We start from the raw sequence: 11865 nt of genomic DNA, 5'->3' as shown, positions 1-11865 counted from the left end.
ATCACGACACACGTGGGGCTTTTTCACACAATACGAAAACATGAGCTGAAAGCCCAAGATGATTTTTCCACCTGCTGTGGCAAACGAGCGACAGACAGAACTTAAAGAGCTCAAATGTCCGTTTCATGCAGGTGCCTTCAATTTAAAACTGTAAAAAATAAATCTCACCCTATACCCTCTGTCACATAAAGCTTTAATATCTTTTTAATCATACTATTAATAAAAAAAAAAGAATCACACATCTTCAGTCTTTAAAAAAAAAAAAAAGAAATTCACCCTGGAACATAATTTCCTAGCTCCCAAAAATGGGAGTCAACTTGTTTACGAAGCTACATTGCAATTATGTTGGAATATAAAATAATTAAATGAAATAAACTGATAGAGTGTAAATTCAACAACTACAGGCTCCAGAGGCTAAATGCCTCAAAGGTCGTGTTCTGTATTCAGTATACCTCCATTCTGATACTTTGCAGCACTACTTCCTCTTTATTCGGAATTTTCTATATGCCCAAAACAAGCGAGAAAGCACTAGTGTAAAATGCCAAAAGTAAAAGAAACAAACCGCAGAAACCAACGACTGGGAGGAGAAACACCCACCAAAGATTGAACAGCAAGCTAAATGTTAACCGTATTTATTAGTTTATTTTGGACGGGGGAAAGCACCCTGAGTGTTTGACCCTCAATCACCATGGCTAACATCACTGAGGTAGAAATTTGTCCTTTTAACTTCCTCTGATGTTTTCATAAGCCTTCCAGCCAGACAGGTGTCAGGCCTCCGTTTACACACGCACGTGTATTTATTGCATGCCCATATGGACCTGGTCACAAACAGACTGATAAACATAGTATAATCTGTTTGTCCATTCAGTCATGATGGATTCATTGAGACAGTCTAGCGTAATACTTTATGCCCACGAGTGATAACCCAGGCAATTGTAACGTGTTTAAAAAAGAAAAAAAAAATCCCTTCCCCTGGTTACCTTTGTTACATTCAGCCATTAAAACCCGTCACGTGTGGCTCTTGTCCTTATAGGTGACATTTCCCAGGGAGAGCTTCTGCCATGTCTCATATTCAGTCTCAAATCAAGTTTTGTAATACTGCAGTGACATATTCAACGAACGCAACCTTTTGGAATGATCCCAAGTTTACAATAACTCGCAGAGGGTAAAAGAATAAACACAATTTTGTTGTTATATTGTAATGATTGAATATATCCAAATAGGCCATAAAGATTAACAGAAAAGTTCCTCAAAATGAAAAAAGCATTTCTATCGCCCCCTAGTGCCATGCTGCTGTAAAGCAGTAGCTGACTTGTTATTTTAAGTTGGTCAAGCAGAAAGACTATTGACCTTTAGATCAAGTACTTAATTTACCTGCAAAAAGGATTGACAGCTTACATCAGTTGTGTCAGTGGTCTTTCTTTTTTTTTGGGGGGGGGCACATATATCCATACAAGCAAGATGTTCATATAAAGTCATGCATTAGGAGGAATGCTGCCCATCTTTATTTATGCCAAAAAGAACGGTAAGGAAAGGTAACTGATAAAAAAAGAAAATGGGGATAGCTTAAAAACAAGGAACTGAAAGCTGACATTATGTTCAAGACATACCAAAATCATACATCAAACCAAATCATCAAGCTATGCAACGTCAAAAAGTAGCTCCATATGGCCATGTTTGTTCAAAATGAACAAAAAGTATCACATTTTTGGTAGTTTAGTGTTACGAATCAGTGACGTTTCTCTATTAGGTTGTTTGTAATATGCAGAGGTGTGTTCTAGGCCTTTAGAGGAGGTGGAATTACTAAGGCAGCAGCTTGTGTTGTCCATGAAAACAACTGTCAGGAGCAAAGTTCTCTGGAGGAAAAAGGTTTCACATACTCTCAAACTCATCAATGCGCTGCTTTGTGTTGCCCTGTCGGATCTGCCGCAGTGTTTTGTATTTGTCTCGGCCCGCTTTCACATTCTCGGCATGGAGCACGTCGTTCTGCGTCTTCTTGGTTTCATCTCTGGCCTGGGCCAACTCTGAACTTAAAGCCTGAGACGTTAAAGGAAATATGAAGGTGTGAAGGAAGACAAAGTGCAATGTTCTTAAAGGAATCATTTAAACGTTTCTCATTCACAGCAGCTGTTGACATTCTTGGCGAGTATTTGATAACAGGTGTAAATTTTAAATACATTCTAACTGGATGCATTAGATGGTGTCTTTTATCCTTTTTTTATCCTCAGTTTAAGCAAAGGCAGAATCAAAGGTTTTGATGTAATCATCCCACCATTTAATGGACCCTTACCTGCAGTTGTTGCTTGACCCTCTGATTTTTCTGGGCTTCGGTGACCCGTTCCTCTTCGCTACGGAGGTCTAGATCGCATACGCCCTCGTTGGAGAGCTCAGCGCTGGCCTCCGCGTGGTTCTCGTCGTGCTCATCGTGCTCGTTCTCTGCAGGCCTGCCCAGCACTACAGTCACGGCGTTTTGGTGCTCCAGCTTGGCTTTTTCCAGGTCCTCCTGGGCTAAAAGGGCCTGTGGGTGAGGGCATATAGTTGGAGTAAAAAATACAGTTCCTTCAACACTGCTGATATAAAAAAAACCTTTTTCATGCCACATCTGCAACCTAACATTAGCGTAGCCAAAACCTGCCAGCACAAGCCCAGAAATGTCTGTCTGCTCAAAATATAGGAAAATAAAACGAAACTCCAGATCATAAATAGTTGCAGCACGGCCTGGCAGTGTGACAACAGTAGTTGTTAATAAAGTGCAACCTCTGCTTGGTTATGAATATTTCTTTATGACACTGATCAAACTCAACAGGTTGATTTCAAACTTAAAGTGCTTGAAGTTGTTCATAAACAGGATTTGAGTCCTAAAAGGTCAAAGTGGTAAAGTCACCCATGTGATTAACTATAAAAGCTTGGACCACATGATGTCTCAGCAGATACTTTATTATATTGAATAAACTCCTGCACTGCAACATTTACCATGCCGTCAAATGAAGCAAGTCTTTGTTTTGATTATAAAATTGTACAGTGATGCCAAAATATGTCTAAGCCTTAAAGAGTTCTGTACCTTTTGCTGCCATTCTGTTGCCTCATTATCTTTCTTCCGCTTGTCTTCTTCCAGAAGTGTGATCCTGGATGTAAACTCGGCAAGCTCAGTAGCCTGGGACAAAAAAATGCTTATGTCAATGTTACATTAAAAATGCAAATAAAAACTGATCAACTGAAGCAAAAACAAACCAGCTGTTCTTGTGTCTTTTGTTGATCTTCAGCCATTTGGGCCAATTTCATCCTGGCCTCCTCAGCAGCCTGCTTCTCTTTATCCAGCCTCTTGGTTTCCTCTCTTGCCTTCTTCCTCTCCTGCTCCAGCTCCATGGCAAGGCGAGTTTGTGCCTCCAGTTCTATAGAAACACACGCATTGCAGAAATTTATACAGCTAAATATTGACCATTCCTCTTAAATTTAGACTTTATTTCAAATTCAAAAGCGAGTAATATACTGTACTATAGAATCTGATAAAATCACAACTGAGTCTAGAAAAGCAGATGGATATAAAAAGAAACACCTACCTTTCTCTGCTCTTGTCCTCTGCGCCTCGATCTGTCTCATTTTCTCCATCAACTCATTGTTCTCACGCTGTATCCTCTCCTTCTCTTTCTCTGCACACTCACGTTTTTTCTTTTCATTCTCAAATTGAGCCCTGAGTAGGAAGCACATGTTGACTAATGCACAAATACTGGCATAAATAAACACTCCTAACTTGGCCGAGCAACACTGCTCAAGCATGTTTACGTGAAAGCAAGAAGCAACATTGCCCTCTAGCGGAGAGGTCCGCAACTGAACCATGATGTCCAAAAGCAGAATCCTACCTCTAATTTTTAATCTAGGGGCCATCTGGCAGTATTTGCTTAATGTTGAGTAAGTATTTGTTTATTTGTTTAATGACAACTCAAGACCACAGATGAGGAAACATGAACTATGAGTATATCAGTGACAGCTGGTGAAGTCCATGTCCAGTTGCTGCCCGAGCACAAACTGGTGACTACAAATGCCTGAGGGTGAAGAACCAGTTGCAACACTACAGAGAGATGGCCCAGGGTTTCTGATAAGATGGGCAAAGAAAAACAAGGATAAAATAAGATTGCCGTACCTCTCCATTTGTTTATGGTGTTTCTCCTCCCGAGCCTGGGCCTTCATCTGCTGCACCTCGATGGTGTCGGGCTTCCTCCTCCTCATGTACAGCTCATGATTGCCCATGCACAAAGCCAGTACGCGCTTGTTGATGCGCAAACGTGGGGCATAAAAGACAAAATCCTGAAAACAGAGGATGCTTTCAATTCCCCAAAAGAAATTCCAGTTTGTCGACTTTGAAATACATATTTAAAAAAAAAAAAAAAAAAACTTACAGGAGCTTTTTTGTCAATAGGTTTTATGACAAACTTCTTATCATTGAAAGAGATGTTTCGAATTTCGCTCCAAGGGAAGCCAATCTTTGGTGTCAGCCTTAAAATCAATATAGTAGAAAACACATTAAATTAAACTTTGAAAGCTTCCAATAGCCCATTTCCTGCTTGACTTTTACCAAGTAACAATTACAATAAAACTGCTCATTTGATGGTACAATCACATTGTTACTCAACAGCTGCACAAATGATTCAGCAGTAAAATGCTGTTCAAGTTAAATAGAGCATAAATAGTCTTCTCTGCAGTAATACAGTAGACCATAATTAAATACAGTGCATAATTGGAACTCCCTTTCCTTCCTGTCACCTGGACAAGGAGGATAGTTGTGATGACCCACGATAACACCCTGGAAAGGAAAAGCTGTGAGGAAACACGATTACATCAAGCCTTTCTTCCACAGAAAACAAACAAATCTGACCGCAGGACAGGAAAGGCTGCATCACCACCCATTTGTAAGTCTATAAATATTGCTACTTGGTTCAGATGTTGTAGATTAAATGTTGGCATGAATTATCTTACATTTACAGAGGGATTCAAAAAAAACGCCAGGTCGTCTTCAATGTGACACAGCAAAGTTTCAAAAACTGTGTCCTTAAATTCTGATTAAAATGCAAAGTGTTTTATTTTACTTGTCTTCGTGCTCGTAGATGTTGAGGCCCAGGGCGTCCACACCCAGCCACAGCTGTGTGCCTTTCTTGTTTTTGATCTCAAAATAGTTGACTCCATACATCTCCAGGTCCTGGGCAATTTTAAGATATTCCATCATAGAGTCCTCTCTGGCAGAGAGAAAAGGCGAGAGAGGTAGAAAGATCTTATACCGTAGATCACCTCTAAAGGCATTTAACCTCTACACAACAAAACAAAAAGAGCACAACTGTTGTTGCACAACTGAGACGTACCGGAGCATTCCTCTGTGTTCCTCATGCCAGGTCTGTATCCTGTCCTCCCACTGCTCCTTAGTGAGTTTGTGCTGCTCCAAAACTCTGAACACAAGCAAAGACACCATTCACTTTAATGGACGCACAAAATACATTACAAAAATCATTGGAAAGTCCAACAGGAAATAAACCCCATTGATTAGAGTTGAGTTGGAATCATGTTTTTGTCAGTTTACCTCTGAGGCAGCAGTCTCTCGTGGGTAAGGTACCCCGGCTTGTGTGTGTCTTTGCTGTAGTCACCATATTTGGCCTGAACAGAGTATGATGCCAGTAACACAGCCGTCTCTGGAGGACAATAGTTCTCATCATTCAAGATGGCCTCCTTCACCTGGCAAAAGGCAAGAGAGTAAAAGGGTGGACTCAAGAAAATGGACCAACATTTTTCACTGGAAATATATTTGGATAAGAGTCAAACATCATTAGCTTTGTTACCTGCAAAAAGAAAAGTCTCTGGGTAATTTCCTGAATTAGCTCCTCTGAAATATCCTCAGGAAAGAACTTGGCTCTGAATTTAAACTGCAGAGGGTTCTCTTTCTTCACATCCTGTTGGGTCACCTGCTCCAATCACCACATCAAAAAGACCAATACTGTAATACAGCATCTTTTCCACCCATTTAAAGCACATTACAAAGTGTGTGTGTGTGAATTTCACGTGGAAGATCACAAAACATGGAGAAGACTGACCTTCTTGTTAAGTTTGAGCCAGGTAATGTAGCCTTTACTGTCGGTATACTGCAGGCCAAAGAACCACACCTCTCGCAAGCCCACCGTCTTTATAACCTAAGAATAAATTTAAATGAAATCTGAAGTCTTAAAAAAAATAAACTTTTGTTAATTTACCCCTAATTTTACGCCTTCAAAACACAACTTACAAAGACACAAAGGCCACTATGCGGGCAGAAAGGGCCATTGTTGGCAACTACACCATTGCATATTTTCAACTTTATGCATAAATATTTAAATCAATCACTAGTCGTCATTTGTGCATATACAGTAGTTCCTCACCTGGTCGAAGAGCTGTTTTCCTATGGTATTAGGTTGGATGGCAAACTCCAGCTCTGCATCCATCGTGGTAACACGGACATTGATCTGCAGAAAAAAGTAGAAATGTGAATATTAAATTCAGATAATAGAACTTTTCAAAGGTCTCTAGATTATTTTTTCTGTACAACAGTTTCTCTCTCCCTCTAGACGTAAATGCCCATGCTTAATCCCCATTGCGCGAAATGTAAAATCCAATGTATTGTGCAGCATTTATACAAAAACACTGATAAAAGGCCACAGTGCAGTACAACTATTTGTCCATTTGTCAGTTTAAAATGGAGGCCTTTGCCATCTTAAAGTGAGTGCAAAGCACTTTACAAGGCAGACAGGCATTTGCTTGGAAATGGCAGTAGGCTCAGCACTAACTACGGCACGTGCAGTGCTGTTGGCCTCTCAGGTATCTGGCATCTTGCCTCTATACCGACACATGCTCTCAGATGTTTGCTGCAATGAAAAACATAGCAGGAATATAAAGCATATTGTGTACAGGAAGGTGGGAAGCAATATGTGCAGCAAAGAACAAATGTATTGAGTTTGGATCACAATGATAATGGCTCTGTCCCCTTTTCCTTCATTAGTCATGAAAGCTTTCGTTCCTCACATGGTCTCTCCTACAAATAGTGCTGCACAAACTGCACAATACTGCTCAACAGCCCATATAGCTTCAAAACAAACTCTGCTCCTTGGGTTCAGAAAGTAACCTCTCCTTAAGAGCATCATAATGTGAGTGTAAAATATGGACGAGTCGTGCGACGTGTCCATGAAATGAGCTGCACGTTATTAGAGCCACTCCTGGACAGGATACACTGAATTGTTTTACTTATGCCAAGTACAAATAATGTATAGTGATGAATAAAAAAAAAAAAGCTAATTAGCTGCTAATAGATGCTAAGACATGTTTTAATGGCAAATACTCATTCATCTGCTGTTTAATGTTATGTTCAGCACTGACTTCCTGCATAGATCTCATGAATGTAATGCTGACTGAGCTGGGGTTTCCTAGTGACCAGTCCTGAATGTCGCCCCTCCGCCCCCGCATTTGTGTGCATCTCCACAAAAATACAGGAAACCCGGAGAAGAGATGGAATCTGTATGGACCAGACAGTCAGTTAATCCTTTGTCTCCCACAGAGAGAGGGGGAGGAGGCGCAACAACAGGCCAGACTGTTAAATGTGGAAAACTGAAGATTCGCCAGCCTGTTCTTTTATGACAGACTGAAAACAGTTATGAGAAGAAGCGTAGACCGACAGAACAAAATTATTAGTAGATTAAAGCATATGATTAATGAGCCCAATTTGCCTTTTACAACCACACCAAATAAATCTACGGTAACTTAAGAGAATTAAATGTCAGGATGTCGGTGAATTTGAACTTTTATTGGGTTTTTCAACCCCCTTCTCCATCCCAAATGTGAAGAAAACACCTCACTCTGACAGACCCCTTGTTAAATAAATGTACAGTTGTTTAGTGAGTGTAAACTGATAAGAGGATCTTTGCTGAAAGATGGGCTTTAAGAGACACACACTCATCAGAGGAACTGTTAATCTGTCCTGCTGGGGTCTGAGCGGCTGTCTGTCCCTCTAATTAACTCCCTCCTGGAGGGTGACACAGGCTAGGAAGTGGGGTAAAGGCGTAAGGGGAGGGCCAATCCCTGCGACCTAAAATCCATTTTTAAATTCATTACAGAGGCTGAAAAATCTACTTACAGACTTTTAAGATTGTTGTGGGGATTTAGATGTAGAGCGGGAGTAATAAAGTGACTTTGCGGGGGCTTAAGCTTGACAAAGTCTGCTCAGGTCAGTGTAACTAAGTCCCCTTTGTGTATTTTACAGAAAATGGGGTGAGAGGAGAGGCGACAGGACAGAATAAAGATATATTTGTCTCAGCGTGAGAGAAACAGAGGATGTGGACACTGGAAGGGACCGACCCTCTCTAACAAATAGGAAAATAACAGCAAGCCAGGGGACCAGTTAGGGGCCCTCTTCTGTGCAGTTAAAAGGAATCACTAGTGAAAAACAAATGTGATGTCCTTTGAACTGGCTCAGCCAACACTTATTTTGCCTTGGTCATAGCTGAGCTCCCTCACCGAGACAAACTATTTATTCCAAACATTTTGGAAGGAGATGTATGTTTTGGCATTCTAAAAAGGACATGCGCAGCGCTCCCGTTGCTCATCGCCACTGTGGCATTACGTGCTTTCTGTCTATCGCAGAGACGTTGCGCTGAGGAGAGCAGCCAAATCTGTCCCTGGAGCTGATGTGGCCTAGCTTCAGGAACAGATGCTGCAGGGTTTCCTCTGTTGATTTGCAGGGCTTATATTGACTTTTTGGTTTGTTGTTTTAAGAAGCCTGTGCTTTGCCACCACACTCGGGATGGGAATTGCTCTGGATTAGCTCTAGTTGCCACGGCGCAGCCGTAATGTGCCACGAGCATGCCCGGTGGAAATCTGTGTGAAGCGGCGGCTAAAGCCAAAGGCTAAAAAGGGGTGAAATTACAGTTACAAGTGACAAATCTGTGTTCTTCAGTGAAGCTTTCATGAACTCAGCCATCCATCCACACTGAACATCAGTGCTGCTCAGTGGAAGCACAGCTCAAGGTTAGAAATTCTGAATCATCATCTATGGCGAAGTAGGGTTTAGTTTTCCACAAGGACAAATATTTGATTAGGTGATGACCTTTATTTAATCATGCACGGCCTTAGCGAACCTTCCGAGAAAGGTATCTGATTCATCTTGAGGAACGTGAACTTGAATTAACCTCTATAGAGATTTTACTGTAAAAAAAAAAGAAAGAAAAAGCACCATTCCTTTTTATCACAGTTAAAAGTTAGTTAAAAGTCAAATTAACTTAATAATCCCTTGATATGAAGTGAAAAATGGCTGAACTCTAACTGATCTTTACACAATAAAACAAAAAAGCTACACAACCATGGTTTTAGGGCCAGGAAGGCGCAGTATCAAATTGGTTTTGTCAGTTGCTCAGAGCGCAGGACTCGACGGCTCCTGCAACCTTTAAGCAACAAAGACAGCAGTGTTGGAGTTGCACAGTCTGTGGGCCAGGCACTTCATTTCACACTCTGCTTGTTGTTTACTTGGAAAAAGAAGTCAGAGGAGTGGTAGCAGCCCTGGGGATGAAACCACTACTTCTATGGCACTGCAAGCCCATTATTATGGCAAATAGGGAAGGGTTCTAAAGAGTCTGAATATAAATCAGACTGCATAGGAACAAACAACTTAATACATCTGGCACGGTCAGGTGTCCTGAGCTACGACGGCCAGTCTTTGAAGCATGTGTGCCGAAATTCAAACAATCTCAATCAGTTTGGGAAAGCGATCACCCCCAAGTGTTTTTCCCTCCTTCATCCACTTTGACGTTAGTTATTTATGGTATGAAAAGAGCTTCGGGCAGTCATAAGTTAAAACTCAACACTTTTTGTTAAAACTTTTGCTCTTACGGGTTTCGGCATCTTGAATTCCTCCCGACACCCAACAGCTGAGAGGATAAATCAGGATCGCACCTGTATCACACCACCTGGGTAAAAGAAACCATTTTCATAGCAGACACATTGTATACAGAGAATTTGATACATACCTAACATTAAATAGAATCTTTACAATACTATGAATTAGGTACTTAAAAGGTCATTTTAGGTCCGTCATTTAACAACCCAACCAAAAATTTTACTGCAAAGAAATATATATTTTTTAAAAAAAAAGAAAAAAAAGAAGTAAAATGCCCCAAACTAATATAGTTTAAAGAGAAGGCCATTTTATTTAATAGAAAGTGCTTACAGTCGAACTGTGGAGTGTAACATTAATTAAAGCAAACTTAATTGTAGCTTTAGTGAAATTAGCCAGTCGTGTTGCCTTAAATACAGTGAAATTTAAGCAAAATTCACTCCGTCGAACTCTCAAATCTTTGCCACTGCAGTTAACAAGCTGCCTCCATGAGAAACGCCCAACAAATACCCCCGCAATGACACTCTTAATGAAAAATGTGTTGTTATGAAGCAGCTTATATAGGGATAAAGGTGTATTTGGAAGCTAGTGGATGTCGTCACGCTAACGCTACTCCAAGTCGAGGTATCTTTCGCTTGTAAATGTGAAGTTTTAAAGCCTCAAATGACCAATTAACCACGTTATTTCACTCCCCCAAATAGGAACATCCCAAGAAAACGCTCTGTGACCACACAGGACAGACCAAAGTGCACTCGCAGCCCCCTGAAACTAGTTTTAATTCATTAGTGGTTCTACCATTAAAATAAGCAGTCGAACACGAGGATGTCCGCTATCGCATCAAACTTAAGCGAACGAAGCTCGTCTTTTTAGGGAGAGGCTACTCACCGGGGAGTCTGTCTTTAAACTCAATAGGAGCGTCTCTGCAAACGGAAGGAAACTGTCCAGGAGTAGATTTGCTCACTTCTATATCAACAACACAGCCGAAAGGAATTCCCACACACATACAAAACAGTGATCTTAACTACAAAACGATTTGGGGTGCTACCATCAAGTTAAGTGGAATAAAATACTGACACTTCCGGTTTTCTCTCAATAAAAGCATATAAGGGGCGTAGCAACTCTTTAAAGATGTCATAATTGTCATAATTTCTAGAATGCACAGCAAAGATAGTGTTTTTAAATAAATCAAAAGGAGGATTATTTTATCCTTTTTATTCGCGAAGCCTCCATTTTATTTATTCTAACGTATATGAAGTAAACATTTATTTCGGTTAAGGTTATCTTACTTTGAATGAATCATCGTTTTCTAAGTGTTTCCGGTTTAAATTACGGCCCCAAACCTGACACAGCAAATTACAGATTACGGAGACGTTCAATGCAAATGCAAAGGAAGTCTTTTCTCGGACCTGCGGGTTAATTTGTATTGTGTCATTGCAGCGTGAGTGTTTTAATCTGAATCGAAAGACCAAATATGTTGCCATTAACCGCGTGTCTCAGTTTAAATCAGACATCAGTAAAATTGGAATCAAACCAACAGCATTAAACACCAAATTGCTTGTACAGTGTACAAACAAATTTTAAATAAAATATATACGGGTATATATGGGTAAAATACATGTCGGGTAGTAATTATATTTACTTTGTCTAGTCACTTTCACTGTCCTTTGGTATGTTTCACATAAGCCTAAAGAAAATGATTAATAGAAGGGTAATTACTTTAAGGAAAAATCTAATGCTCAAGACTACAACCTGTTAGGCGGAATTCATGAACAGACATTTATAAGGACACTCTCAAATTTAAGTTTATGTGATTGAAAATGTAATTGACAAATATCGCTTGTATCGTGCTACCATTTTCTACCACTAGATGTCAGAATATGCCTCTGAAGGGAACTAAATTATTAGAGCTCCAAAATGCTGCAGTTAAATACAGTAAGAAAAAAATAAAAATAAAATAATGGTAGCTAGCT

General features: G+C 40.2%; 1 protein-coding gene across 1 annotated transcript; it reads right to left on the bottom strand.

Moving 5' to 3' along the window:
* Positions 1 to 35: 35 nt before the first annotated feature.
* On the bottom strand, positions 36 to 10944 carry LOC101062757 (radixin-like). Its single transcript, XM_011606076.2, has 15 exons — positions 10781 to 10944; positions 9892 to 9968; positions 6399 to 6482; positions 6078 to 6173; positions 5826 to 5948; positions 5570 to 5721; positions 5355 to 5438; positions 5085 to 5231; positions 4398 to 4494; positions 4142 to 4305; positions 3561 to 3691; positions 3232 to 3392; positions 3062 to 3154; positions 2291 to 2518; positions 36 to 2037 (listed from the first exon to the last, which is right to left on the bottom strand). Exons 2-15 carry the CDS (start codon positions 9901 to 9903, stop codon positions 1873 to 1875), a joined length of 1737 nt encoding a protein of 578 aa, XP_011604378.1. The 5' UTR covers positions 9904 to 9968; positions 10781 to 10944; the 3' UTR covers positions 36 to 1872.
* Between the last annotated feature and the right edge of the window lie 921 nt (positions 10945 to 11865).

This window comes from Takifugu rubripes, chromosome 8 (genome assembly GCF_901000725.2).
Source record: "Takifugu rubripes chromosome 8, fTakRub1.2, whole genome shotgun sequence".
NCBI classification, from domain to species: domain Eukaryota; kingdom Metazoa; phylum Chordata; class Actinopteri; order Tetraodontiformes; family Tetraodontidae; genus Takifugu; species Takifugu rubripes.
The sequence above is the reverse complement of the archived record's forward strand: the minus strand, read 5'-3'. Positions and strand labels throughout refer to the sequence as shown.